Source organism: Silurus aristotelis, assembly GCF_946808225.1.
Source record: "Silurus aristotelis genome assembly, chromosome: 14".
In the NCBI taxonomy this organism is placed as follows: Eukaryota; Metazoa; Chordata; class Actinopteri; order Siluriformes; family Siluridae; genus Silurus; species Silurus aristotelis.
The window spans coordinates 26,286,846-26,314,343 of NC_139587.1; the positions used below are offsets into that span (position 1 = coordinate 26,286,846).

The window sequence follows — 27,498 nt, forward strand, 5'->3', positions numbered from 1 at the left end:
TTCTGCAGGTTTCAGTTTTTCCACTGATATATCGTCGATTCATTTATATCTTTTTTTTTCTTCCTGTGAGTGAGATTGATGGTGTTCTTTCATTTCCAGTTCCTCAGGATAGTTTTCTTGGTGATGGCTCTATTAATTTCTGATGTGTCTCCAGGCAGGAGGGATAATTAAATAGGGACTTGTAGCCAAAAAATGTTAATGGCTCTACACTCTAGTCCAGCCCATTTTGAACATTCTTTTGCTTTGTATAGTGTGTTGGTACCGAATAATGGTACAAGAGATCAGTTAGCAAGATACTGTATCTCAAGTTGAATATTTGTAGGATTTATATGTAATCAGTAGCTCAACCAGATCAGAAATATTATATTCTATCCAAAATATCTGAGATTTACTAAAAGAACTAGAAGTAGAAGATCAGGGCTTGTTGGCAGTAAAGGCCTCAACATAGACGCCAATGACTTCTATTGACCTGTTTTTTTCTTTTCATAGTTCATAGGATCAGATTTGTATAGTATTGTACATATTTTATAGTAAAATCAAATCTCATTTAGTTAAAATCAAATGTACACTATATGCACAAAAGCATTGGGACTCCTGAATTTCCCTGCCATATGTGGTTCTTTCCAAAGGCACACGATTGTTTAGGGCGTCTTTGGATGCTGTAGCATGAAATTTTCCCTTCACTTAAACTAGGAGACCCAAACTTGTTCCAGCATGACAATACCCCTGTGCACAAAGCTAGCTTTCTTAAGATCTGCTTTACATGAGTTGGAGTGGATCTAAGGCTGTAGAGCTACAGACCCTATTAAACACCTTTGGGATAAATTGGAACGTTTCACACCAGGCCTTCTCACCTCACCTACATCAGTACCTGACTTTACTAGCGTACTTCACTTGCATTGTGGAATGCGATGTTTAAAAAGCTCATACCATTCGTATGTCTGCAAACATTTGGTAATATAGTGTATTTTAACAACATGGTTAACAAAAAAAAAAAAGAAAGAAACGCACAGGAAAACAATCTCAGTGTATGTCGGTGGATAACAGAAATGTTTTCCAGATGTGCACCAAACAACTGGTCTAGTGTGAGCACAACTTACTCAACCCAAGACACCGCAGTCCCACCTTCGTGTTTTCTATTGCATAGGACATGGGCTCATGAATTGAAGGATAGCATTTCACCATTTCACTTTCATGTCCTGCATCCTGTTTTTCCTGAAAAAAACAAAAAACAAATCAAAGCTAAGTCTTCAGGTGTCTTTCATGCTGATTAAACCGTAGATGTTCTAATAGGATATTCGAGCACATCTGAGTTCCAGAAGCTGGTCATAACCGAAGCCACGAAACTATGATAAGGCTACACTATACTGGATAAATGGCTTTTTCGTTTAAAAACACTTCCACACTTCAGTCGTTTTTTAAAAGATGTCCGCATGTCCGCACATGGTTTATTTACTTTCCGTTTTTTTGAAACATTACGGCGACGACTAGAACGTTGAGACTAAGATCGTTCTCAAAAGTTTTCAGATTGATCAACTTTTCAAAAAGTTTTTTCTACAACGCCGTCTCGGTGGGGACGCAAAGCCAAAACGGAAAGAAAAATGTGCGTTTAAAAATAAATAAATAAATAAAAAAAAGTATCAATGTAGTCATGGCCTAAGATGCAAGTGTGCTGCCTTCTTCTACCCAAGCAGATGATTTTCTTTTGTGTTTTTGACAATCAGGAAAGACAAAGGATCAATGTTCACAATTGTGCCTGGCTTTGAACTCACACAGATCGCTTGTAGAGGAGTGGAGAAGAGATATATGTTGAGAAAATGTACACTGTTGCACCACTTTCCCCTGTCAACAGCTGCAGAGCACGAGAGAAAGAGCCTTTTGTATGCAATCTCATCCATCCTGGCAGGCGTTGCTTATTTGCTAAACTCACAATGGCAAAAGAATTCGAAACGCTCCAGAACAAACACAGCATCTATAGTGGAACTGAATAAACACTATATAAAAGTTAACAAAATATTGAAGATGGGTCTTCATCAAACTTTGATGTATCAAGCTCCATTTTTGCTATTGCTCAGAAGTTTAAAGGTGGCTTTTTTTTTAAAGTCCTCTTTGTGATTGCTGTTCTGTTTTCCTACAATGGTGTGTCAGTGTCTCACAGCTGGTGTCTTTCTGCCCAAAAATAATGGCTCCTGCCCCCCCTGTGGGGTTTTGTGTGAGCATCTCCCTAATACTCTCCAGCATTTGTGTGTCTGAAGCACCGCCGAATTGTTTCATAGTGAGTGTCTGAGCGCGAGTTTATACTTGTGTGTCTCATTAAAGGGGTCCGTACGTCACTTTTGTGAGAAATGTGAGCACCCCATTGAGATTCATTGAGATATAAATGCCAGCTAAATTGCATGTAAGGGTTCAGTCGATGAAGGTTGTTTTTCCAAACTCAACAACCTTAAATGACTCTTGCTAACTTGCTGACAATCACTTAAATCGTAAGTTAGCATTGTTAGACATTATAGCTAACTTTCACCAAAACTTTGGGACCATAAGAAGAGAAGATGAGACCAAAAATTCCCATAGCCCTTTTGACTCTCTAAACGACGTTGAAACTGAAGCCAGATGCATGCTGCCTCGCAGACGGATCTGCTTTGATAAAGTTCTTTAAGGCCAGACAGTTCCCTCGGCTATCCGTTTCCACGGCTTCCATAGTGACACCCAACTGCAGGAATAACATGCTTTGTCAGGTCCTGCTTCAACACCTTCGAATCACACGTGAATTATTGTGTTGTTTTCGGTGTGTTATTCCAAACCTATTATATGTACATTACAAAACTTCAAACAGAGGGTCTGCTTTTTGTTCTCTTCCCTTTTTCTTTTTTGATTGCGCCAAGATTATTTGTTATCAGATAACATCAATCAACTGTCCACCTATTTGGGTGACTCGAGTGTCATTTTTTTTTTACAGAGCAACATCAGAAACTAAATCCATTTCAGATTTTGAAAATAATAACGACTGCTATCTGTACCCTTGACTCATCCCTGAGCCGGCAATGTGCCAAATCATACGGTATTTCCACAGTGAACTTAATATCTTCCTGAACATCTCCTCAACTCATTATCCGCTTCTGCTGCGGCTAGAAATAGCCCGTGAGAAATTGGATGGGAATCAAATGAAAATTTAGGCCCAGCAAACTGGTCTTAGTCATCTTCCTTAATTAGAAAGGAAGTAGAAATGGGAGGTTTGGGGGAGAGAAGCTGATATTCGGTCATTACACTCGCATGAGTTCATTTTTTTCAGAATCTTTTACATACAATGTGAAAGATGGCTTTCTCATCAAAGATGAATTAAATGAAATAAATTTTAATTTGTCACATACACATTCCTACAGAGTATGACGTAGTGAAATGCATTTTACGACTGTACAACAAGAAATAAAAAAAGTATAAAAGTATAAAATGTAACTATTAAGCATAAAAAATATAAGGAAAAAAATTAATAAAAAAATAAAAAAATAAAAAATTATTATTTATATATATATATATATATATATATATATATATATATATATATATATATGTATGTATGTATGTATGTATGTATGTGTGTGTGTGTGTGTGTGTGTGTGTGTGTGTGTGTGTGTGTGTGTGTGTGTGTGTGTGTGTGTGTGTGTGTGTGTGTGTGTGTGTGTGTGCTTGTGTGTTTGGGATGATAATTCAGGATGCAATTGGCCAAAATTACTTGTAAAATTTTTATTAATCTTAACTGAAAAACTACAAACCAATTACATAATCACACTAAATTAAACAAAAATAATATATAAACAAAATATTTTAGAACAAACTTAAATATATTATTCTCCATTAAGTTCTTAAAAAAAATAAAATAATTGATCAATTATTGTGCATAACAGCAGTAATTCAAACTACAACCAACATCAAAATGTAAACAACAAATGTAGCCACAAGTCGAGAACACCGTTTTTAAAGCTACACAAATTTTAAATGTAACTGCACATAGCAAATTGGACTGCTTTCTATTTTAATAAACGTGGCAGGTTTCTCTTCAAGAAGAACAGTTGCTCAGCTTTCTGGCAAGGAAGACGGTTTCTCCTCTTATTGAGAACATGAGATGTTGCACTGAATAGTCTCTCACTCTCTGGTGCTTGGAGCAGATAAATACCTGCGTGCAATCTGTGCAAGCGATGAAAATCGGTTCATGCACCAGTAGTCACATGGATTATTACTTCTGCCAATGGGTAGTTGAGCAAGATACATGTCCAGGAGTGATGTAGTGATGACACTACTGCTTTAAAACACTACTTTAAAATACTTCCATACCACTGACATGGCTGCCCTTTTCTAGGAAGAGCTGTAATAATGGCTAGAGCAAGAGTGTATTCTATATCTATATCTATCTATCTATCTATCTATCTATCTATCTATCTATCTATCTATCTATCTATCTATCTATCTATCTATCTATCTATCTATCTATCTATCTATCTATCTATCTATCTATCTATCTATCTATCTATCTATCTATCTATCTATCTATCTATCTAGCCCTCCATAAACCAACTCACCACCTGGATTTAACTAAGCAAATACAGTAGGTCAAAGCCTCCTATTGGATAATTACTGCATGGATGATTATGTTTCAGCTGGCAACAAGTTATTAACCCAAACTGATGCAGTGAGTAGCTTCTCATTTCTTAAAAAACCATGTCGGAAGACACATACTGTGGTCATGGAAAAGATGTTATGATGTTATGCTATGATCTGGGGTCGCTGCAGTTGGTCGGGTTTTGGTTCAGCAGCGATGCTGAATGAGGTCAGCTGACTACCTGAATATACTGAATGACCAGGTTATTCCATCAATGGATTCATCAGGCTCAAATTGGGAAAGAGTCGTTCAGGGAGCAAGAGACGTAATTTTCACACATGGATTGTCCACCACAGAGTCCAGACCTTAACCCCATTGAGAATCTTTGGGATGTGCTGGAGAAGACTTTGAGTCGCGGTCCGACTCTCCCATCATCAATACAAGATCTTGGTAAAAAATTACTGCAACTCTGGACGGAAATAAATGTTGTGACATTGCAGAAGCTTATCGTAACGATGCAGTGGCGAATGCGTGCCGTAATCAAAACTAAAGGTGGTCCAACGATATACTAGAGTGTGTGACTTTTTTGCAGGGGCAGAGTGTATATATATTGATAGGTATGGATATGACAAATAAAATGTGTGAATTCTTGTTTCTGCAGGTATTGGTCCAGTTCTGGGCCTAGTCTTCATCCCTCTCATCGGTTCAGCCAGTGACCATTGTAGCAGTAGCTATGGACGCCGGCGACCTTTCATCTGGCTGCTGTCTCTGGGTGTGCTCATTGCCATGCTCATCATCCCTAATGCGGACGTCTTGGCCGCCTACCTCAGCTGGGGTGGCAGCACCCATCCTAACCAGCCCCTTCAGGTGGGCCTGCTCATTTTGGGTGTGGTGCTGCTAGACTTCTGTGGGCAGGTGTGCTTTACGCCGCTGGAGGCGCTTCTGTCAGACCTGTACAGTGGGCATGAGGAGTGCACCCGTGCCTTCGCAACCTTCTCCTTCATGACAAGTCTGGGCTCGTGCATGGGATACCTCCTTTCCTTGCTCGACTGGAGCTCTGGTCCACTTGCCTATTACCTGGGTGGCCAAGCCAAGGGACTCTTCACTTTTCTTATCCTCATCTTTGTTATCTGCGTGCTGGTCACCATGAAGGTGTCAGAGGAAAAAGAGGAGTCCGATACCTGGACTGGATGCCTCTCCTTGTGCTACGTGCCCCGGAGACGGTTTAAGATCTGCCTCCCAAGGGCAAGTTATCTAATATGTATGCTCAGGAGCTGCTGCTCGGTTACCCCGGCAATCTTCAGAAGCTACTGCCATGTGCCCTATGTCATGAGGCGTCTCTGCGCTGCTCAGCTAAGCAGCTGGATGGCCATTGTGAGCTTCATGCTTTTCTACACAGATTTTGTCGGAGAGGGACTTTATCAAGGTGTGCCCAGTGCTGCACCAGGCACAGTGCCCAGAAAGCAATATGATGAAGGTGAGACAGTGCTTCTTTTTTATGTAGATCAATTTGTATACATGAATGAGAATTACATTTAAAGCATTTAGCAGACGCCCTCATCCAGAGTGACTTACAATTATCTCAGTTATACAACTCCTTCTACTTCCACTTCTTCTTCTTTCAACTTCTCCCATTAGGGGTCCCTCCTCTGCACATGTCCAAACCATCTCAATCGTGCCTTTCTTACTTTGTCTCGAAAACGTCCTACCTGGGCTGTCCCTCTAATAAACTCGTTTCTAATCCTGTCCATTCTCGCCACTCCCAAAGAAAATCTCAACATCTTCAGCTCTGCCACCTTTTAGAGCAGCAGAGTCTCTCAGAAGTAAAGATGGGCAGAGCTTCACCAATCTGTGAAAGACTGTGTCTGCAAATTGTGGGACAATTTCAGAATAATGTTCCTCAAAATAAAATTGCAAAACAGTTCAATATCTCATCATTTTACAGAACATAATATCATCAAAAGTGTCAAAGAATCTGGAGAAATTTCTGTGCTAAGGGACACGGGCAAAAATCAGTATTGAATGCCTGTGATTTTCAGGCATTCAGGTGGCACTGCATTTTAAAACAGTCTCTAATGGAAATTGCTGCATGGGCTCACGAACACCTCCAGAAATCATTGTCTGTAAACACAGTTTGCAATGTCCTCCACAAATGACCTTTACAATTTGAAAATATTTGGCGCATCATGAAACGAAAAATACAACAATGGACACGCAGAACTGTTGAGCAGCTAGAATCCTGTATCAGACACATTTGGGAGAACATTTCTCTCTCAAAACTTCAGCAGCTGGTCTCCTCGGTTCCCAGATGTATACAGACAGAAGACGTTATGCTACACTGTGGTAAACATGGCCCTGTCCCAACTTATTTGAGATGTGTTACAACCATCAGATCCACAATGGATTAATTTTTATTCCTTATAATGGTACATATTCTCAGTTTAAACATTTTATGTTTTTTTTTTTTGTTTTATTGTGCTTAGTTGCCCAGCATTGTCATCTTGGTGGTGCAGGGACTTGAACTCATGACCTTTCAATTTGAATTCAGAAATCTTTTAGTAGTTTAAGAAGCAGATTTTTTTAATAAACCACCCAACAGAGCAGCCGAATAACCTGCTGCTGTAGGAATTACGCATGTAAATGTTATTTTCGCTAATCACAGGAGTGGGAGCAAATGTTATAATGGGTGTATGGGATTGGAAAAAGATTCAAGTCTTATGTATATGCCAGTGCTTCTAAACAGAAATGTCCTGCATCTTCTGATGAAAACTCACAGCCCTGTTTTCTGTCAGAGGTGGTCTGCTTTGCGTTCGTCACCCCTCAAGTAATCATTTTTTCTCTGGTAATGTGTTTGTTTTGCTGGAGTTGGTGCTATGTGCTTCCTGACTCGTGGTCAGCGTGTCTGGCTCTTCTGAGTGAACCTGAGGTAACCCTTACCCACGGTCAGTGACTGTGCTGTGTGAGTCATCTAAACATCCAGGCGGACGCATGGCAATGACACACTGCATCACTTGAACCACCAGCAGCACGCATACCTCAAACACGAGCTTATCCTTCTTTACATAGCATCTCAAATGTGTATCCTCCAACACCATACCAGATTGGCCGACTTGGTACTGTCAGGCTGGACAAACACAGGCGGAAACCGAAGTAGCACTTTGCGAGGTTTAATGAGTTTGTATAGAGAAGAGCAGCGAAAAGCAGTAGCAGTACCCGAAAGGGATTATGATCCGGAATGTATCGAGAGATACGGGTAGTTGGTCTCGTACCGGGAATGTCTATAGAATCGGTGAAGTCCTTGTAAAAGGTAAGTTTAGCAAATCCGTGGAACGCCAGGGGATGGCGAAGTCCATACAGTCTTATAGAATGGGTAGTTCCACGAAGAGAGTCCAAGGGTGTTCTTCCAGCATAACCTGTGAGAACGGACAAAGGGTCTGAGGAAGAGAGAGCTATAAGTAGGCCAGGCACTGATGACTTTAGTATGAGGGAGATTCACTCCGTGCGGGCGGGGTGTTGAGGAGAGGCGAGGCTGGTGGTTCCCTGACAGGTACCCACCCAAGTAAAAATAAATAAAGTCTCTTAAGGTACACTATCAATAGCAAATACACGTTTGCCAATTTGCTAAGTAATTTAAAGCATTTCTCCCAGACTGGCATATGGGTAGATGATCATCAGACATCTTGCTCTGAAAGAGTGTTGGCCTGCTGGACTGTATTTAAATTCTGAATTTGTGCTGTGTGTAGACGGCTCTGTCGTTTAAAATAGAAATTCGTTGCCCTTTCGAGCATGTGCCATGGAAGATTTAAGGTTAGCTTTGTCTGTAATTTAATTTGTCTGTAATGATCTAAACTTATAAAGCACCATCTTTATAAAGACAGCCACCCATATATTTAAACCCAGGAGGCAAGTTTAGTCTGGTCTAATGGTACTGTGCGTTCTGCATATTTCCACTGACAAATTATTTAATTCTTCAGTTGTTTCTTTAGTTCTGGATTTGTGTTTATTGTGCTCAAGAATTTTTAGTATTTTGGAGTAACTAATGAGAATGTAATGAGTATATTTTCAGCTGTACACTTCCTCAAGATTTTTGCTCTTCATTCTTCACATTTTTTTAGACACAACCAAACAACCAATTACCAATCACCAAGCATTAATTAAAACAAAGTAAAAAAAAATTAAATAAATCTGATTTTAAAATAAACAAATGTTTACAAAAGGCAACTTACATTACATTACATAGTAAACGATAATTTCTCCACTTCATAACGATGCTAATTCCAAAAAAGTTGGGACACTGTATAAATAAAAAACCAGAATGCAATAAATTGCAAATCTAATAAATTCATATTACAATAAAACAAAAAATACATAAAATGTTAAGAACACTGTAAGAATAGTGAGGGTAATTTTAAGTTTGCAACATTACGTTTTCTGTCTGTATACATCTGGGAACTGAGGAGACCCGTTGCTGGAGTTTTGGAAGAGGAACAAGCCAGTTGGTCTCGGTTCTCTTTAGTCTCGAGAATGTGGTGTCCCTGGTTCCCAAAAAGAAATTACAATTTCTATTCGTCTGACCACTGAACAGTTATTTACTTTGCCTTGGTACATTATAAATGAGCTTTGGCCCAGAGAAGGGTGGTGGTGTTTCTGGATCATGTTCACGCTTGCCTTCTTCTTTGCATGACAGAGATTTAACCTGCATTTGTGGATCACATGGCAAACTGTGTTCACAGACGATTTCTGGAAGTGTTCATGAGCCAATGCCGTGTTTTCCATTACAGAATCATACAGTCAATAAATAGATTTTATCAATATTGATTTCCACCCTTGTCCCTTGCGCTTGGAGATTCTCCAGATTCTTTGAAACTTTTGACGATGGTATGTATTGTAAATGATCAGATATTTTGCTATATTTGATGTTGAGGAACATTATTCTGAAATTGTTCCACAATTTGTAGATACAGTCCTTCTCAGATTGGTGAAACTCCGCCCATCTTTACTTCCGAGAGTCTCTGCCTCGTTAAGACACACTGTTTATGTCCAATCATCTTGTTGTCAATTACCAAATAACTGTTTTATGTTAATAAAACTTACTTTTTCCAGACTTTTGTTTCCCCATTCCAACTTTTTTAAGATGTGTTGCAGCCATCAAATTCAATGTTTTTCTTTAAAAAAGTAAATTTCTTCAGTTTCAACATTTGATATGTTTTCTATATTCTTTTTTTGTTTACATTTTACACAGTGTTCCAATGTTTTTTTTTTTAAGAATTCGGGTTGTACTTTTCTGGTATAAATCTTATTTAAGTCTTATTTAATAACAAGAATGGTCATGACATGGTTATTATGCTCTAATATACAGTAACGATGCCATTTCTTTTACCCCAGGCATCCGTATGGGCAGTGTGGGGCTGTTCCTACAGTGTGCTACCTCAACATTCTTCTCATTGATCATGAACCGGCTTGTGTGTACGTTCGGCTCCAGGAAGGTCTTTCTGTTCAGCATGGTATCTTTTACCCTCTCAGCTCTGGTCATCTGCTTCTCCAAGAGTGTGCTGTTAGTCACAGGGATGTCTGCCCTTACCGGGTTTGCCTTTGCCACCTTACAGACTCTGCCATACACACTTACCTGCCACTATCACCAAGAGAAGGAGGTAGGATTTTAAACATTTGGTTCACTTTAAAAATGATGTGTAGTTGGTTTTAAAAATGTTTAACTGCTGTAACAGTTTACCATTAATTTTTTAATAATGCAAAGATCTGTGGGTGATCCTGCATGACAAAGTACTATCAAATAAGTGGTATTCTCAGAGAAGTATCTCTCTTTGATTGAAGAAGCTCATGTAGGTGGTGATATTTTCAACAAATGAGGACACAGGAGGATTACAGGCATTAGCAATGGTGGAAAGAACATCAAACCATGTTTTCATCCAGTTTAAATGAACTTCACAAGAAAATACTGTCACAAATTTTTGTTTATATGACCCCTGATACCAAATGTCCCCTGACATCCAACCTTGGTCGGTGGATACTTGTTTTAGTATCTCAAAAAATCTTTAAATTCTATAATATATTTTTCTGAATGCCTGGTAGCTCAGGGTGGTCCGTTCATGGCATTGAACATTGTACAATTCCAGCTTGATTTTATTGCTTTTATATACTTTAAGTGAGTATTTCCCTAATCTCCGTGGTACTGAGAGTCTTTGGGATCACTGTTTGTACAAGAACTACAGTCTTGTACCACATGCTACACATGGCAACATTCCTGCCAAATGCATTTAGTATCTAAGCGAACACATGCTCTAAAAATCTGTTTGACTTGCAAAGGAATTTGAACAAAAGACATTGACAAAAATATATATAAAAAAAAAAAAAGGCAGCCTAATGAATATTTGCATGTAGATTTATGTATTGAGAAAAAACAATGGCAAAGAACCTTGACAGGAAACCCATCTCTTCTCAGTGATATTGTGATTATAAATAGTATAGTAAGTGTGTAGCAGAGCAAAGAAAAACATGAAAGGATGTTCTGCATAAGAGTCCAAGGATGAGAACAATTCAATTGCAAAGCAAGACTGTGGCAAGGAAAAACTCCTTGAGAGGAACCAGACTCAATAGGGGAACCCATCCTCATTTTCTTAACACCAAGTGTGTGATTACAAATAAACCATTACAAATATGGAAGAGTGAGAAATATCATGAGTGTGTGATGATGAGTAATGTCCTTTCTATGGTCAGATGAAGTTGTGGAACCAACTTAAAAATTTGCTCATTTTTCTCAATTTAAGATCATTATACATTCAACACCAACTCCTTCATGCCAGAGGCAGTAAATGTTCACTGGTGGTGAAACAGCGCATGCAGAAAGTTATTTTGAGTGTTGATTAAGAGGTTGTTTATGCTTAAAATCCAATGTCTGAAATCTTCTTGAAGTGGCATCTAACTAGAGCTGGTACATCTCTTGATGTCCTGTGATCCTCGCAGAGTTGATATCTTCGTTTTGAAGGTCCGAAATGTTTCTGAGGTCGGAAACAACTGGAGCTGGCTTAATCTCTGAATGCCTCAGGACGGGTAGAGAAAAAGAAGCAGCATTTTTTTGGTGATTAATATGCTGAATCCAGATGAGATGAGATGATCCTCTGAATCTAAAAGGAGTCTTTTGTATTAAATGTTTCATGAACAGTTCTGGAATAATCTTGTAACACAGTGCATAGTAATTTGATATTAGAGGTGGTTTATTTGACCAAATCTTACAGATACTTCATCTTTGGAATTGAATTGCCTGGTCTGGACTCAGAGACGAAACCAAAACGTTCAGTCCAAAACGTGTGATTTTCCTCTACTTTCAAATCTCATTGCTCAAACATTTGTTCTTTACTCTTCAATGGCAGGTTGCATCTTAAGCATTACTGCACACCTTAAAATCGATGAACTCATGAAGGGACATTCGGTGATGAGGATGAGGATGAGTTCCCTTTTGAGTCTGGTTCTTCTCAAGGTTTCTTCCTCATGCCATATCAATGAGTTTTTCCTTGCCACAGTCACCACTGGCTCACTCATTAGAGACATACTTACAATTGTAAGAAAGAAACTTATAGCTTATTTTTTTATTACCCTTTATCTCTAAAAAGCTGCTTTAAAACAATATCCATTGTTAAAAGCACTATACAAATAAAAATAAATTAAATTGAACTTAAATGTTCTTTAAAAGTTTCTGTTTCATATAGCATTCAAAGAGTCATTAAAGGTCACTTTTTAAGAGTGTTTTCACAGATTCCTATGCACTATAAAATAAGATGTACAGGTAGTCCCCAATTTACGATGTAGATGCGTTCCAATGACCCCACTGTAGCTGGAAAATATTGTAAGTTGAAACAGCCCAGTCTACCCAGGAGTCTTAAAGAATGGTAATCAGTATGGGTTAATATACTGTAAGTGGTTAATAATGTAACAAATGACAGTATATAATTTAGCAGTATACACATAAACTTTAAAGTATATAAGTATGTCTCAGCGGGAGTGTGCACGAGAGAAATAAGAGCTAAGATTTGAAACACCAAAACCACCCAAAAAATATGCGCTATAAACAAAGAGAAAACTGTTCTCTGTCGAGATCTAGTGAGAGAAAGGCATCTCACAAGGTGTCCCAACGTATCGTAAAAAAAGGAAATATTTGTAAAATTTTTCGAACCATCGTAACTCGGGGGGCTACCTGTATATTCTAATAAATAATTGTCTGATGGTCTGATTTCCCGCAGGTGTATATGCCAACCGTCAAAACCAAAAAGTCGCACACGAACAAGATCTCCGCTGAAACCATGCGCCTCACACTGAATGACGACGGCAATCTGAAGCAAAATGGCCACGCCCACTACGGCCAGGACGACCTGGAATTCTACCCTCCTCAGCACGTCGATCACAGATCAGACGATTACAAAAAACGTGGCGTGGGCTTGGATTTCGCCATTCTCGATAGCACTTTCTTGCTCTCTCAGGTCTTCCCTTCTCTCTTCATGGGCATGATTGTCCAATTCACGCAATCCGTCACTGCCTACATCGCTTCTTCTGCCATTTTCGGTGCGGTCAGTGTCTATTTTGCCACACGGGTCATCTTCGAACAGAAGGACCTCGAACATTAGAAGAAAACCATCCATTTGAAAGACCAGGGTTTTACTCCAGGAAGTAAAAAAGGTCCTTGTGGCACAGATTTTTGACTTCAAGCTCTAGAACATAAAAAAGAGGAATAAATCTGTAGTCATTCAGGGTGATGACTTGCTGTTCCTGCCTGCCCACACACCTTGCCGGTCTCACAATCCTTCCTGCCAGTCATTCTCACCACGCTGGTCATTCGCCCAGACCGAGAAACCTATTTTCTGGGTATATTTAATGTTATAATTGTATACATTTTTTTTTTTTTGCACTAATAGCATGTCTTATCATCACAGTTTACTCAGTGCAGCACCGCTGTGAAGACGACTTCACAGAGCTCAGGCGTTTTTGTTCTCTCATATCATGTACCCACCAAAAGAAAACACACACACACACACACACACACACACACACACACACACACACACACACACACACACACATAACTCGGACCAACAGTTGCATCAGAGAGATGGTGATGCAATGCCTATATGTGATGTAAACATTCAAAACTATTTTACTGTATATATTTTTGTACATTCGTAATATATACATACACAAACGTATTTATATCCCTATGGGAATTGCGTTCTGTCGAAGCTTCGCTGATCTGTTGAAGTCATAAGAGACGAGTCGTCTTCGTAGCTAGTGAACAGCACCAACAGCCAAATCGAGGCAGAAGCTAAAATCATGACAATCGAGGGTATTTTTGTACAGAGATTTAATCGAGCTGATGATCTGCAGAAACAGTTTGTGACACAAATCTTTTAACTTCATCACCATCATCATCATGAAAATGATGATACAGCAGGGCATAGTAACTTATGTTTAGACATGAATTTATAAAAAGACAGTGTGTGTGTGTGTGTGTGTGTGTGTGTGTGTGTGTGTGTGTGTGTGTGTGTGTGTGTGTGTGTGTGTGAAAGAGAATGTGTGCACGAGAGAGCGTGTGTGTGTGAAATGGAGTGTTTGAGTGAGAGAGAGTGTGTGTGTAAGTGTGTGTGTGCAAGAGAGAGAATGCATGTCCAGGAAAGAGTGTGTATCCAATAGTTTGTATATGCGCAAGAGAGTTTTTGTACAGGAAATAGTGTGTGTCCGAAAGTGTGTGTGTGCACGCACAAAGAAGAAATGTGTGGTACAGTATGGGTGTGTGAGAGTTCATGTGTAAATGCAAGCATGCAATATTGTGTGTGTGTGTGTGTGTGTGTGTGTGTGTGTGTGTGTGTGTGTGTGTGTGTGTGTGTGTGTGTGTGTGTGTTTGTGTGTGTGTGTGTGTGTGTGTGTGTGTGTGTGTGTGTGTGTGTGTGTGTGTGTGTGTGTGTGTGTATGAATGAATAAGTAGCACTCTCAGGACAGACCCCTGTGCTTTTTTTTTCAATGCACAGCTCTTTTTCTCTCTACTGGTGTAATATGTAGTTAAATATAAGAAGTGTATTTACAAGAAACAGCCATAAATTATTTAAAAGACCTGATTCATGAATTTTAATTTAGTGCACAGTCAATAATTAAAAAATTTAGAAGTATGATTCCGACTGCAATATGTTTGTGGTTTGGCATTGTAACATTGTAACATTGTAACATTGTAACATTGTAATGACGCTGTTGTTGTTGTTGTTGTAGTTGTAGTTGGTGTACTCGTTGTTGTTTTTCGAATACACCTCCATATAATCGAATACACCTCCAGTCAAACGTTTGTACAAACCCCCATCTGAATTGAGAGTAGTGTTCATACTACTTCAAGTTATAATTTTTTACACAGTGTTTCTTGGAATCTTCTTGAGCAGAATCTGTTTTAAAGTGGAGCTGCTACTAAATTGAAACAAATCGTCTGGGGAACGTGTCTGACCCTTTGACTTGTAGTGTACTCGACATTGTTTGCTCTTGTTTTATTTACTATATTGGACCAAAACCCCTTGAAGAGCAATGATTCTTTATAATAATTTTGATGAACTTGTATTAATGTTGCTTGAAGAACCCTCTGAAGAACATCCTCGTGTCCTCTCGGTTGAAACGCCTCGACTCTTAAAGTGCCTAAATGTATTTAATAGGTTTCTAAGGAAGGGAAAAAAAAACGTGTGTTGTTTTTGTGTCTTTGCTGTGAGTCAGGGAGTTCTCGACAAGCTTACTTTACATGGAAGTAAAAAGAGGACACTGTTTATTTATATGAAAAATGCCTTCATCCTGACATCCTCTGAGCTCTGTGGACGGTGTTTCTGGCGTCTGAAGCTCACGTGATGCCGTCCTCTCACGTGACGCTCTTGTGAAACAGGACACATGGGTCAATGGAGTGAAATTTCTCAGCGAACACACACTCGAGCATGCAGCTTTAATAACGCCATCCCGGTAACTGATTCGTCTCCAGTCAGGGGCGGAATTTAGAACCACTATATTTGGCCAGCAGAAGATTTTTATGACGTATTTTGATAGTTGAATTGCATTCAATTAAACATATTGTAACAACGCTGATGTCACGTCTGGTTATTTTCACAGGAGGGTGGGGGGATTCAGCAGAGTTAGCGTTATCTTCACAAACAACAGGACATCTTCATTTATTGATGAATACTATGTGACGTCATCATTTATAGATACATCGAATGCAAAAGCCAGAGTTACCTGTTACCTTTCAAGTCAAGTCAAGTCAAGTCAAGTCAAGTCAAGTCAAGTTTATTTCTATAGCGCTTTTCACAACAGACTTTACAGAATTTAACAGTTAAGGTGAATGGTGTGTATTTATTCCTGATGAGCAGCCGTGGCGACTGTGGCATGGAAAAACTCCCTTAGATGTTATGAGGAAGAAACCTTGAGAGGAACCAGACTCAAAAGGGGAACCCATCCTCATTTGGGTGACATCAATAGTGTGATCATAAATCTTTCAACATTCATCTTTTCACTTCATAGCAGCTAAAGTTTGATCCCTCAGCGGCTTCTGTTTGTCTCACTCCTAAAGCGTATAAAGGAGAAAAAATGCTGCTTGTCATGTTGCTGAAAAAACTGAAAAATCCTCAAACCTTCATGATTTTCATGTCAGAAAGCTAAACTTATGACTGATACAAAGCCAAGAAACATCTCCTTACCAAAATCTGAAGATGATCACTGGTACACACAGTATACAGAGAGAGATTTTGGTAGAATTAGATATTTTCTTCTTCACTTGAACTTCTTTCAGCATGACAATGTCCCCGTGCACAAAGCCAGATCCATGAAGATCTGCTTTACATGGGTTGGAGTGGAAGATCTCCTGCTATAGAGCTATAAACCCTATTGAACACCTTTGGGATGGATTGGAACGTTGCACCCCAGGCCTCCTCACCTCACTAACCTCTCATCTTCCCAGAAAAGTGGAGGTTATTATAATACTGAATTCAGGACTTAACGAGGAATGTGATGCTCAAAAAGCCCATACCATATGTCTGCAAACTTTTAGTGTATTTTAAATAAACTATAAATCTCTAAACTCAACCTTAGTGAACACCTTTGGGATCGATCGACTGCACCCCAGGTCTCTTCACCAAACTTAAATCAGTGTCTGACTTTACTAACAACCTTGTGGCTGGAATTGGACATTCAAAAACCACATACCAATTTTATGCTTAGGTGCATGCGTACGCAAAACCTATACACCATGTAGTGTAAAAACCTTTAACAACATGGTGGTCCTTCACAAACTGATGCACAAACGAATTATGGACAATGTCAAAATATTTTACATTAGCCAGGAAAAAAACTGGTGTCAGTATTAAAGTCAGTAGATCTAAAACCCCTCTGTCTCTAACTATTGAAACGCATTTCTATTGATTCTAAACACATGAAACAGCACCACCTGGTGTTGCTTTTTATAACAGCTTTTCATTCAGAGGGTAAAAACTTCGCCTGAATTGTTAAATTATTAGCGCCAACCTAGACAGTCATGACCTCTGGTTCCCAGGATGTAATTAGCATTCATTAACTCTTCATAAGGGTTAACAGGGCAGTGCATATTAAGTAGCAAGTGAACAGTCAGCAGAACAGAGAACCCATGTCCACCACTGAAACCTCCTACAATGGGCACATGAGCATCAGGACAAGATCTGGTCTAATGAATCACATTTTCTTTTGCATTATGTGGATGACCAGGTCTATGTACATGGAGAAAAGTAGGCTCCAGGATGCACTATGGGAAAAAAGGTGAGCCAGCAGAGGCAGTGTGATGCTCTGGGTGATGTGCTACTGGAAAACCTTGGATCATGGCACTCGGATGTTACTTTGACTAGTTCCCCCTACTGAAACTTTTTTGTAGACCAAGTTACCCCCCTTCATCTGTAATACCAGTGTCCTCTTTCAGCAAATATTGACACTTACGCTGCAAACATTAAGTTGTTTGAGAAACATGACAAAGAGTTTAAGGTTGTCTTGGCCTGTATATTTTCTAGATCTCAACCTGACCGAGCATCTGTGGGATGTGCTGGACAAACAAATACAATTCATGGAGGCTCCACATCATTTTTTACAGGACATAAAAGATCTGCTGAGGTCTAAGTGCCAGATACCACAGAACATCTTCAGACATCTTGTGAAGTCTCAGCAAGTCAGAGTCGATTGGGGGCACAATAATTGGCAAGTCGTTTTAATGTTATGACTGTTGCACATGTGAAGAAAATGGTGTCTTCAAACGACTTAAAAGACGACTCCATCTGAGTGCATCAAGAAACCAGTACGCTGTAAGAAAAAGCTCTTCCTTCTAATTTTTAGTTTCCCATCTAATTTTTATTATGCATTTAATTACAAGTAGCATATGACAATATGATTATTACAGTCATTACAGTGATGAGCTTTTTATTCCATTTGTGAACCTGAGCAAATGGGAACTCATTGTCGTTCAGAACTAAAGATAAAAAAGGGAACCGGAAACGAACCATGAGACTAAAAAATCCTTCAAAACAGTTGTTCGTATTGGACGCTTTATCTTGTCATACACAATTTCAAAAATAGTGTTCACCTGTCAATGTCACCTGTCACTTTGTCTTGCTACTGACTTCTAGTGACAGTATGAAAAACGTTTGGATTTACTCAACTATGAAAAAAGTTTGTCTTGCCACAAAAACGTGCACTTTATATGAAATCTTGTCACAAACTTGAGAAGCCACGTGATCCCTTTTTCTAATAACATTAGAAAAATGTTCTTCATCATTTGTTCCTTCAACATTTGTCTTTTATCTGGATATTCATAAAGTCTAAACATAAGTAGTTGACATTACTTCATAAAACCTCCTCAGAAAGATGCAGAACAATGTACCATCCTATTGGGGTCATATTGGCTATAACTCTACCTCCATCCATCCCTGGGCTTTGTTGGTCCACGCTGAGGCTTTGCCCATTATGTGGGTTGGAATGTGGAGTTGCAGGAATTGTTAATCACTGAAATATATTTATATATGGGTACCCTGAAGTCATTTTGAAAATCACACAAGGTACCCCCATAGGTAATTCAAAGGGGTACAGTTTAGTACCCTTCACAGAGTGTGTAGAAGCCTGGGTGGGTTTCATGTCAATACAGCCCTAAAGCACAGCACCTGTAGACTTCTCTAGTGCCCTGTAGTCTTCTCTAGTCCTTCTAAACCTGAGAGTTTAATATAGCAGTGTGCAGTTTAGGACGTAGCCGGTTGGTCTGCTCTCCCCCCCCACACCACCGGCGTTTTCCGTCGACAGACGCACGACGGAGAAGCAAAACATGGTCATCATCATCATCATCACCGGCAGCAGCAGCAGCAGCAAGAGCAAGAGCAGCAGCAGCAGCAGCAGGAGCACGAGCAGCTTGATCTCCGCCGCGCCCGAAGCCCCCGACCCCGACCCGCCTTCCAAAAATAAGCCCCGCCATGCGAACGAAGGAAGCGAGACGAGGCGAGCGGTATTTTTAGGGGCCGTTCGCGTTGACCACGTGCGCCGACGGCACACCGGACGGCCGCTGCCGTTGCGCAGGGAAGCAGCGCCTCGACGGCAATGCCCTGGCGCGAGAGCAGCGCGCGCCGCACGCGCACGGCGACGGCGATCGTCCTGCTCGGCGTTCTGCTCGGGGTCGCGTCCTCGCGCAGGACCCAAGCCACGACACTCGAGGCGAGGTGGGAAGCGCTGTTCGCGCGCTCCGTGCTCGGGATCTCGGGGGACAACGACTATTTGATGGGCGTCAAGAGAGTGCGGAGGCTGTACTGCAACGTGGGCATCGGGTTTCACCTGCAGGTGCTGCCAGACGGAAGGATAAACGGTGTACATGACGAGAACCAGTACAGTGAGTTGCATCCCGAAATGCCGCCTAATGCAAAACCGAGCGCACACAGACAGCAGCGGGGTGCAAACAAACAAACAAACAAACAAACAAAAAAACATATACACCAATAAAACAAAACACAATTCCGAAGATGCATCTGCGTCCAGTTTTGTAGCAGGATTTGCATTCAGAAACGCATTGCAACCCATGACGTGAGATTATTATTATTATTATTATTATTATTATTATTATTATTATTATTAATTACTATTATTAGTAGTATCCTAATGCATGTGCATCCCACATATTTGCATGATTTGATTCCATAAATGAAATGCAAACGCTCATTTGGGGGGGAGGAGGTATAGGGATGCAAATCGTTGTCCAGATGCATCAACATCCCGATTATTATTATTATTATTATTATTATTATTATTATTATTATTATTATTATTATTATTATTATTATTATTATTTTTGCATGATCCCGACTGCGGGCACATACCGTAAATACGTGCGAAGGCAATAGAGAATCTGTTTTAAAAAAAGAAACCATCATGTCAATCATGCCAAAATGTTTCCAAAGCCCCCCAGCGTGACACGGATGCTCGGACGAAATTAGACGCTAACTAATTTTACACTGCGTCCATTTGCGGCGCAGAAAAACGACTCGACCGCTCGCGCACTTCCACATCTGCGGCACTGACACTTCTTCCCCCCCCACCTTCATTGAAATAACACAATGACGAGAATCATGAAGCGGCATGAAGAATGCAGAACAAAAGCATGAAGCATGAAGTAGGAAGCATGCCCTATAGGCTGAATAAATCATTTTTATAGCCGCTCAGACTCATCATGCGTGACTGTCCATGTTGTGGTTAATCAGGTCTGATAGAGATCTCAGCGGTGGAGAGAGGAGTGGTCAGTCTGTACGGGCTGAAAAGTGAGCTGTTTGTCGCAATGAACCGACGGGGAAGGTTGTACGCAACGGTAGGCATGCACATTATTCCTATACACATAATGCATAGTTGATCATGCAAATATGGTTTTCCCAGTATGGTGCACTTTGGCAGAACTGTGTGCCTGTGCAGACCAGTGGGCAGATTTAATGACCATTAATTGGCCTTTAATGCGCATTTAAATAAGTATTAAAAATACATTTGTTCTGTCATTAAAGTTTTTGGTTATGGCTTAAAAAGAGAATCTGTAATTAAGTATTTTATGTAACTATTTTACACCAATCAGCCGTAACAAAAATATTATGAAGGTCTATTGTTTTGTGCCAACAAAACAACTATGACCCCCATGGACTACACAAGACCTCCGAACTGGCGCTAAGGTATCTGGTACCACAACGTTACCAGCAAGTCATATCCGTTGTGCCGTAAAGCTTCCAAAGTCTGATCCGGTATGTCCTACAGACGCTTGATCGGATTCCCTAATTTGAAGCGATGTTTTGATAGTTGGAACGTGTCAAATTAACACCACCATGAATGCCAGTATCTAAGGTTTCCTTCAAAACATCACCCAGTGCATCACATTGCCTGCATTGGTTTGCCTTCTTTCCATAGTGCATCCTGGAGCCATCTCTTCAATGCAAAACAAAATATGATTCATCAGACCAGGCCACCTTCCTTCACTGTTTCATGGTCCAGTTCTGATGCTCTCAGGTCCGTTGTAGGAGTTTTTGGCAATAGAATCAGCATTGGCTCTGACCGCTCTTCAGCTACATGGCTCCATATTCAGGAAGCTGTGATGCTGTGACCGTTCCATAATAGCCAGCATTCATCTTTTCAGCAATTTATGCTACAGGTCTTCAGGGCAGGCATTCGCTCCTCACTTTGCACTAATCGCACTAACCCATGGTCCTGTCACTGGTTCACGGATTGTCCTTTGTTGGACCACTTTTTGTAGGTACTACTCAATGCATACTGCAAACCCCCCACAAGATCTACCGTTCTGGAGATGCCCTGACCTTGTCGTTTCCAGTTTGTCCTGTTTTCAACACATCAACTTTGAGAACTCACTGTTCACTTGCTGGTTCCATTAAGATAATCAATGTCATCCTCTTTACCTGTCCCTGGTTTTAATGTTATGGCTGATTGGTATGTGTATTCAATATAATTTTGGATATACTTTTAGAAAGAATTGAACTGTACATTAAATGTTTTAGATATAAATGCAAACGCAGCAGATCTGTAAACAATCAGTAGCTGATTGGCTAATTGTCAATTAGCGTTCAGAATAGTAGAATTAGTGCCTTGTTAAAGGTACAGCCTCAGCAACAAGGAAATGTACACCGTAGTACCCACTTTTTTTTGTTTTGTTGAGAAGAAAGATGAAATCTGAGACTCATTCTAGGACAGGGTTTTCCAAAATAGGGAAAATAAATACAGATTCAATTGATCATTTTGTAAACTATTCAAACATTAGACATTGTATTTGAACGTGTACCACAAGGCAAACGTTTGGTATTTGGATAAATCACCAAATCTGCGACCGTACGATACCATTTGATTTTACAAAACAACTAAATTTGCCATGATAAAGTTTATATTCATTTACTAGCCACTGATCCATATGCGATGAATTTGGTCCAGAACCTGGGGTTGCCCTTCCTTTCTTCCTGAATAATAATGATGATGTCAAGAAAAGAATATTTTCTCTATTAGAGCAAAGGCAATTCCTTTACATTCACGTCAGATGAAATAATAATTTACAGATGGAGATTCAATAAAACCAGGTGTAATGGAGAATTTCTAATTTGGAAATGTTGCCTGAAATCTGTTTTATTGCTACGTTTTAAATCAATGCATTAATCCAAATTCTTGACACTTTTTCTTTTACCTGAAAGCCATAGAGCTTTTTATACACTATATGGACAAAGTTATTGGGTCACCTGACTTTTCCAGCCATTTGTTCTTCTTCCCTTAGACTTTTGTATAGGATGTCTTTGGATGTTGTAGAATTAGCTTTAAATAGGTTGAATTGCAAGTTCTTAAGGGGGCCTATTAAACACCCTTGTGGCTGGATGAGCTCTCTACAAGCACACTTCAAAATCTAGTGGAAAAGCTGCAATGGGATCTTGTGGTCAGCTGTCCACAAACCTTTGTCTGTATAGTGTACCTTAATTTCTCATTCACAGAACAAATTTATATTTAAACTTTCACTAGCCTCAGGTTGACATTGCTTATAAAACATTGATAATGGTGGGTTGATTTCAATCACTTAAAAAAAAAAAAAAATCTGTGATGTTTCTAGACCCTGCTTTAGGAACTGTGGTTCTAAACTAGTAGATTCTGTAGGAAGTCTTTAGTTCCTACAGCCCACTGACAATCTCCTCCCCAACTTTATTTCAGAGAGTCTTCCGGGACGAGTGCAAGTTCAAAGAGACATTGCTTCCCAACAACTACAATGCTTATGAGTCTTCCATTTATAAGGGCTTCTACATCGCCCTGAGCAAACATGGCCGCCTGAAGAGAGGCTACAAGGCCACACCGGCTATGACTGTCACGCACTTCCTCCCTCGATTATGAGCGAGACTGGCAATAACTCACTCACTTTTTGCACATGTTGGACATTCTCGCAGGTAACTTATTCATACGTACAAGGCACGACAAAAAATCAACTGCAATCAAAAGATACAAAACACGTCATTATAGTATTTATTCTCGTTAATGAAATATATGTATATATGGGTAGCTGTGTGTCTGATCTTTGTGTACATGCCATTCTTTGCTGCTTATCATTTTTATTAAGATTATATGAGGGACAAGGAGCTTTTTTTTTTTTTTGCCCCCTCTCACTTTTTTTGAGTGCTTGCCATAACTGGTGGTTAGACCTTACCCTTTCATTGGTATGACTAACATCTCTAGCTTTCAGAAGTGAAACAGATACGTTTTATTACCTCATAAGAGCTGCGTCCGCCTTGGAAAGGTGTGAGCGTGTCGCACAGCGGTTCACGTGGGAAGATGAGGGAAGAATGTTTACTGTTCGACTTTTTGGTCTGTTCCACCATTTTGCAAGAGAGAAGACGGCATATGAGACCACTGCCTTTCTTGCATGGTGGTGCCTTAGCTTTCTAAACTGTGTCATTTTTTTTTATTTGCATGTTTGCATCCTCCTGTAACAGAGATGAGCCCTGTTCCTTCTTTCCTTTCCAGCCGAATTCCTAGAGGGCTGCGTGTAGCTTCATTTCATGCTGTTTCCTTACTTAGATCAGCTAGATATCAGAGAATCTGGGACTTGCCAGAAATAAGAGCAGCTTGCATGCATTTGTATCGGAGACTCAAGCTGAGGAAGATCCTTTAATCCTTCGTGGCAAGAACAGTTCGAGATACTGGAGGCTTTTTTTTTTTTCTTTTTTCTTTTTTAGCTTGAACTGTAGCATGGCCAATGACCTCAGAACTGAACTCATCTTCTGTTTACGAAGCATCAAGTAATAGATATCGAGGCAAATCTTAAGATTTGATGGATTTCATAGGCTGGAATTGGTTTGTAATGTAGCAATTTTTTTTTAAGAGAGTATTATTTGCTCATTAATCCAGTATTTGAGAAGCTCAAACATCTCAGGCAACATAAACTGAAGATTTCTACTATGTTACTATGGCTTCATGTTGTCAATTTTGCATTACTTTTGGACAAAAAGGACCCAATTCAGGGGTGGACAAATAATAAATTCATTCACTGGCCTACAGGCAAGTCAAAGCTAGGCTAAATCATTCAATTTGAAAGATTATAGAAATATTTATGTTCGGCTGTACAGATATTGGTGTCCCTTTGTGGGATTTTATTGAACTCTTCTTTGTCTTTGGTCACAACCCATATAGTTTGTACCTTTGACAAAATAGTCTAACGACAATCTTTTGTCAGACAAGTACAAGTTTATCTCGGTTTCTCCTGCGATGTGTTAACACATTTTTGGAAAATTTGTCTAATCATAGTTCAGCTTAATTAATATACCTAAAAAAAAGTGTAGCTGTAGAACAGTTAAAGCAGGTTGTTCCTTGGGGCCGTTTTCTTTGTTGGGTAAAGTGCAATGCAAGCATGTGGGACTTGTCAAGTTTATTCTTTTTTTAATTGCCGCACTTTTCAATGATAATGAATAATAAAAATTATGATAAAGCTAAAAGAATAGGAACAGAACTGTGATATGCAGTGGAGGTCATCTAACAAAAAAGAAATTAGGTCAAGCCATAAACGGAGAGGAACTCAAGGCAAATATCATTTTGACAAACAGACAGCAAGCTTGGATTTTACGTACAGTTTGACGCAGGTGATGTTGCGTAGCTTTCCTAGTAGAATTTGTCAATTTTTAGCTCAAATTGGTTTGATGGCTTCGGTACTCATACGCAGAGCATAAAATCCTAAACTTCTGCATTAGCCAGTGTGATGTATCCCACTGGGGAGCTCGATCCAGCTCTATATTTAGAATCCATAATATAACATTAAAACTTTCAGACAGTTATCATACAGTTTGCTTGTTGTATTGATTACTTATTGCGGTATCTAGGATGACAAAATGGGAAATAAATCCTATTAATAGTTTTCTTTTTTTATAAAAAAAAATTGTAAAGGGAATAGAGCTTTTCTGGTAATGCTGTTTATGAAGCTCGGAGTCATAAAATGATTCTAATATAATATTATATAATATAATATTGTATTCTCTCTCTTATAGATAATAGTTGTACATTTAAAATAATAACATCTGCAAATATGTTGCATCTTGCAGCCAAGATCTAACGATTATAACAAAGTTACTTGATGTATTTAATGATGGCGCTTTTTTTTTTTTAGATCAGTTGATCGGTTTCACTTTTTGCAAATCATTTGCGTTACGGGTAATTGTGTTAGAACTGAGGAAAAATGGTTGTGAGCAATTACTACTAATATACAAGCATATAAATCACAAGTATAATAATTGATGAATATGGGCTTCGTCGAAAGTGTTACGTCTGTTTCGTTCTCAGGATGTTGAATGGGTGAAGGGAAAAAAAATAGAAAATGTTATAACACTAGAACAGCTACCGAGGCTTCTTGTCCGCTGGCCAACAGTGAATGAAAAACTGATATTGCGGATATGTAATCTGCCAGCGATTTGCCCACCCCTGCAGCAGGTTTTCCTCTGAAACTATTATTTGCAGCAGGAGTCACCAGTGAAATGCCAAGCTTGACCTGAAACCTCTTCTAAAACCGATCGTGATGTCTTTTGAAGATCTGATCTGTTTTAACACTCGGCACATATACGAACAGAGAGCTGACTCAGCTTCAAGAATTTGCTCAGCACAATTCATGCATCACTGAATCTAATCATTTTAATGGCTTACGGGTTGAAGTGAGGGTATTAGAGTACTTGGAATATATTTTTAGAACACCCACCCCCCCCAACACACCTCCTTTACCCCCCTCCCCAGGCAGTCGCACACATGTTACGCAATCCGACTTAAAATAGTAGCCTGCCATCTCCTCTGAAAAACACTGCATATATAAAACCAAGGCAAAAGTTTGACATGAGAAGACGAACAGCTCCTGTACCAGTAATCTAATCGTGACTTTTTGAAATTGCAGCATGTAAGAGTACTGTTTCTGCTGCGATATCCTTTGCATGAAAGACAAGGTCTGCACCTTTCTGATCTGCGTGGCATCTGCAGTGTGTTCGAGAGCGCTGGGTTCCTCCACTGCGGCTCTGCTTAGAACAGATCGTCTTACATGGCATTAGGAACCAGATGGCTTTGTCTTGTTTTGCTCTCTCTTAGGCACTAGGGTGCAGGAATGGTGTAGCTCTATGGGTGGGCGGTGTGGCAAAAAATATCAGCATAGAATATTTTAAGATAATTTCCTGTATATTTTAAGATGCGTGCAGTAAATATCATGGCATTTAGGCTTGGGGACAAAACAACGACAAGCAAAACAACAACAATAACACCTGGGAGGGGGGGGGGGGGTGTCAATTATTATAGGTTGAAATAATAAAAAATGAATAATTTAACAAGGAAAATGCAAAGATTGTGGAGTTAGTCATTGTTACTGATGTATTTCAAACTTCTCATGATATTATCATATTGCTCAAATGTACGTACCAGAATTCTAGAAAGAAATCTGACGAGAAGTCACAATCAAAATGAGTCTGTAAGGGGGTTTGATTTCAGTAAACACATTTTATTTTTAATCAAAATGCTTATATATCATTCTAAAAGTATATCCAATATCAGCAATAGTTCCTTTCTTGCCTTTATATACAGTGCAGGTCATGATGGATTTAAGTTGGGGGAAAAAGTATGCCTTTGCAAATCTTTGTACACAAATGTAGGCATGCAATATAATCATTCTTTTTTTTTTTTTTATAATAATCACAATCACTGCATTTTCATTGACGTGGTTCATTTTATAAGCTGATACGATAATAGCAAAGACGTTACATTCAAGGAGCACCGTGTAACGTCTAGAGCCCTCTTCTGGCACTAAGGTGAACTGAAGACATAGTGAAAAGTATTCAACTACTATACTTATCTGACCACACATCCACTAAGGTTACCAGACATACCTCGGGGTGTCCACCAGAGGGCGGGGTTTAAACTCTAAAATATGAACAAATGCATGGTAAATGAAAGAAAACTTAAAAACTGAAAGAAAAGGTACATAAAGACATTTACAGACTGCACCTTTAAAGGGCACGACGCACCTAGCATGGATTCGGTGAAGGAATGTGTTACGTCGACCAAAAAAAACCCAACAGGATTTCTTGTTCTGTACTCGCGACATTGATCTGAGCAGCGTGAGAGATACCGAGCGAAGATTCGTGCATGTGTGTGTGAAGCCACTTGTAGCATTTTCTTCTGCTTTTTGTATTCCTGCACTGAGGGGACTGTGCTTCCTCTGAATTCCCCTCCTCTTTTTTAACATATACCTCACCTCCTGCCTTAGTTCTGATTTGTTGAAACGATTGTAAAAGGACAGACTTTTTTTCGCCAATCATTTAATTTCTGGAGGAGAGAAAAAAAAAAAGAAAGTTCTAATA

General features: G+C 39.5%; 2 protein-coding genes across 3 annotated transcripts in view; both read left to right on the plus strand.

Annotated features, from left to right (window-relative positions):
* Positions 1-14,265, plus strand: part of LOC310736963 (solute carrier family 45 member 3) — a 37,911-nt gene extending 23,646 nt beyond the window's left edge. For both annotated transcript variants that reach the window (XM_083561062.1, XM_083561063.1), the window contains exons 3-5: positions 5,256-6,071; positions 9,980-10,245; positions 12,850-14,265. In XM_083561062.1, the coding sequence (XP_083417188.1) occupies positions 5,256-6,071; positions 9,980-10,245; positions 12,850-13,230 (1,463 nt within the window). In that variant the 3' untranslated portion in view covers positions 13,231-14,265. The remainder of the gene's footprint in view (positions 1-5,255; positions 6,072-9,979; positions 10,246-12,849) is intronic.
* A 4,176-nt stretch (positions 14,266-18,441) lies between these two features.
* Positions 18,442-27,215, plus strand: fgf6a (fibroblast growth factor 6a). The gene is made up of 3 exons (XM_083561157.1): positions 18,442-19,502; positions 20,368-20,471; positions 22,841-27,215. The coding sequence occupies exons 1-3, from the start codon at positions 19,217-19,219 to the stop codon at positions 23,015-23,017; spliced, it is 567 nt and encodes a 188-aa protein (XP_083417283.1). The 5' UTR covers positions 18,442-19,216; the 3' UTR covers positions 23,018-27,215.
* The last annotated feature ends 283 nt before the right edge of the window (positions 27,216-27,498 follow it).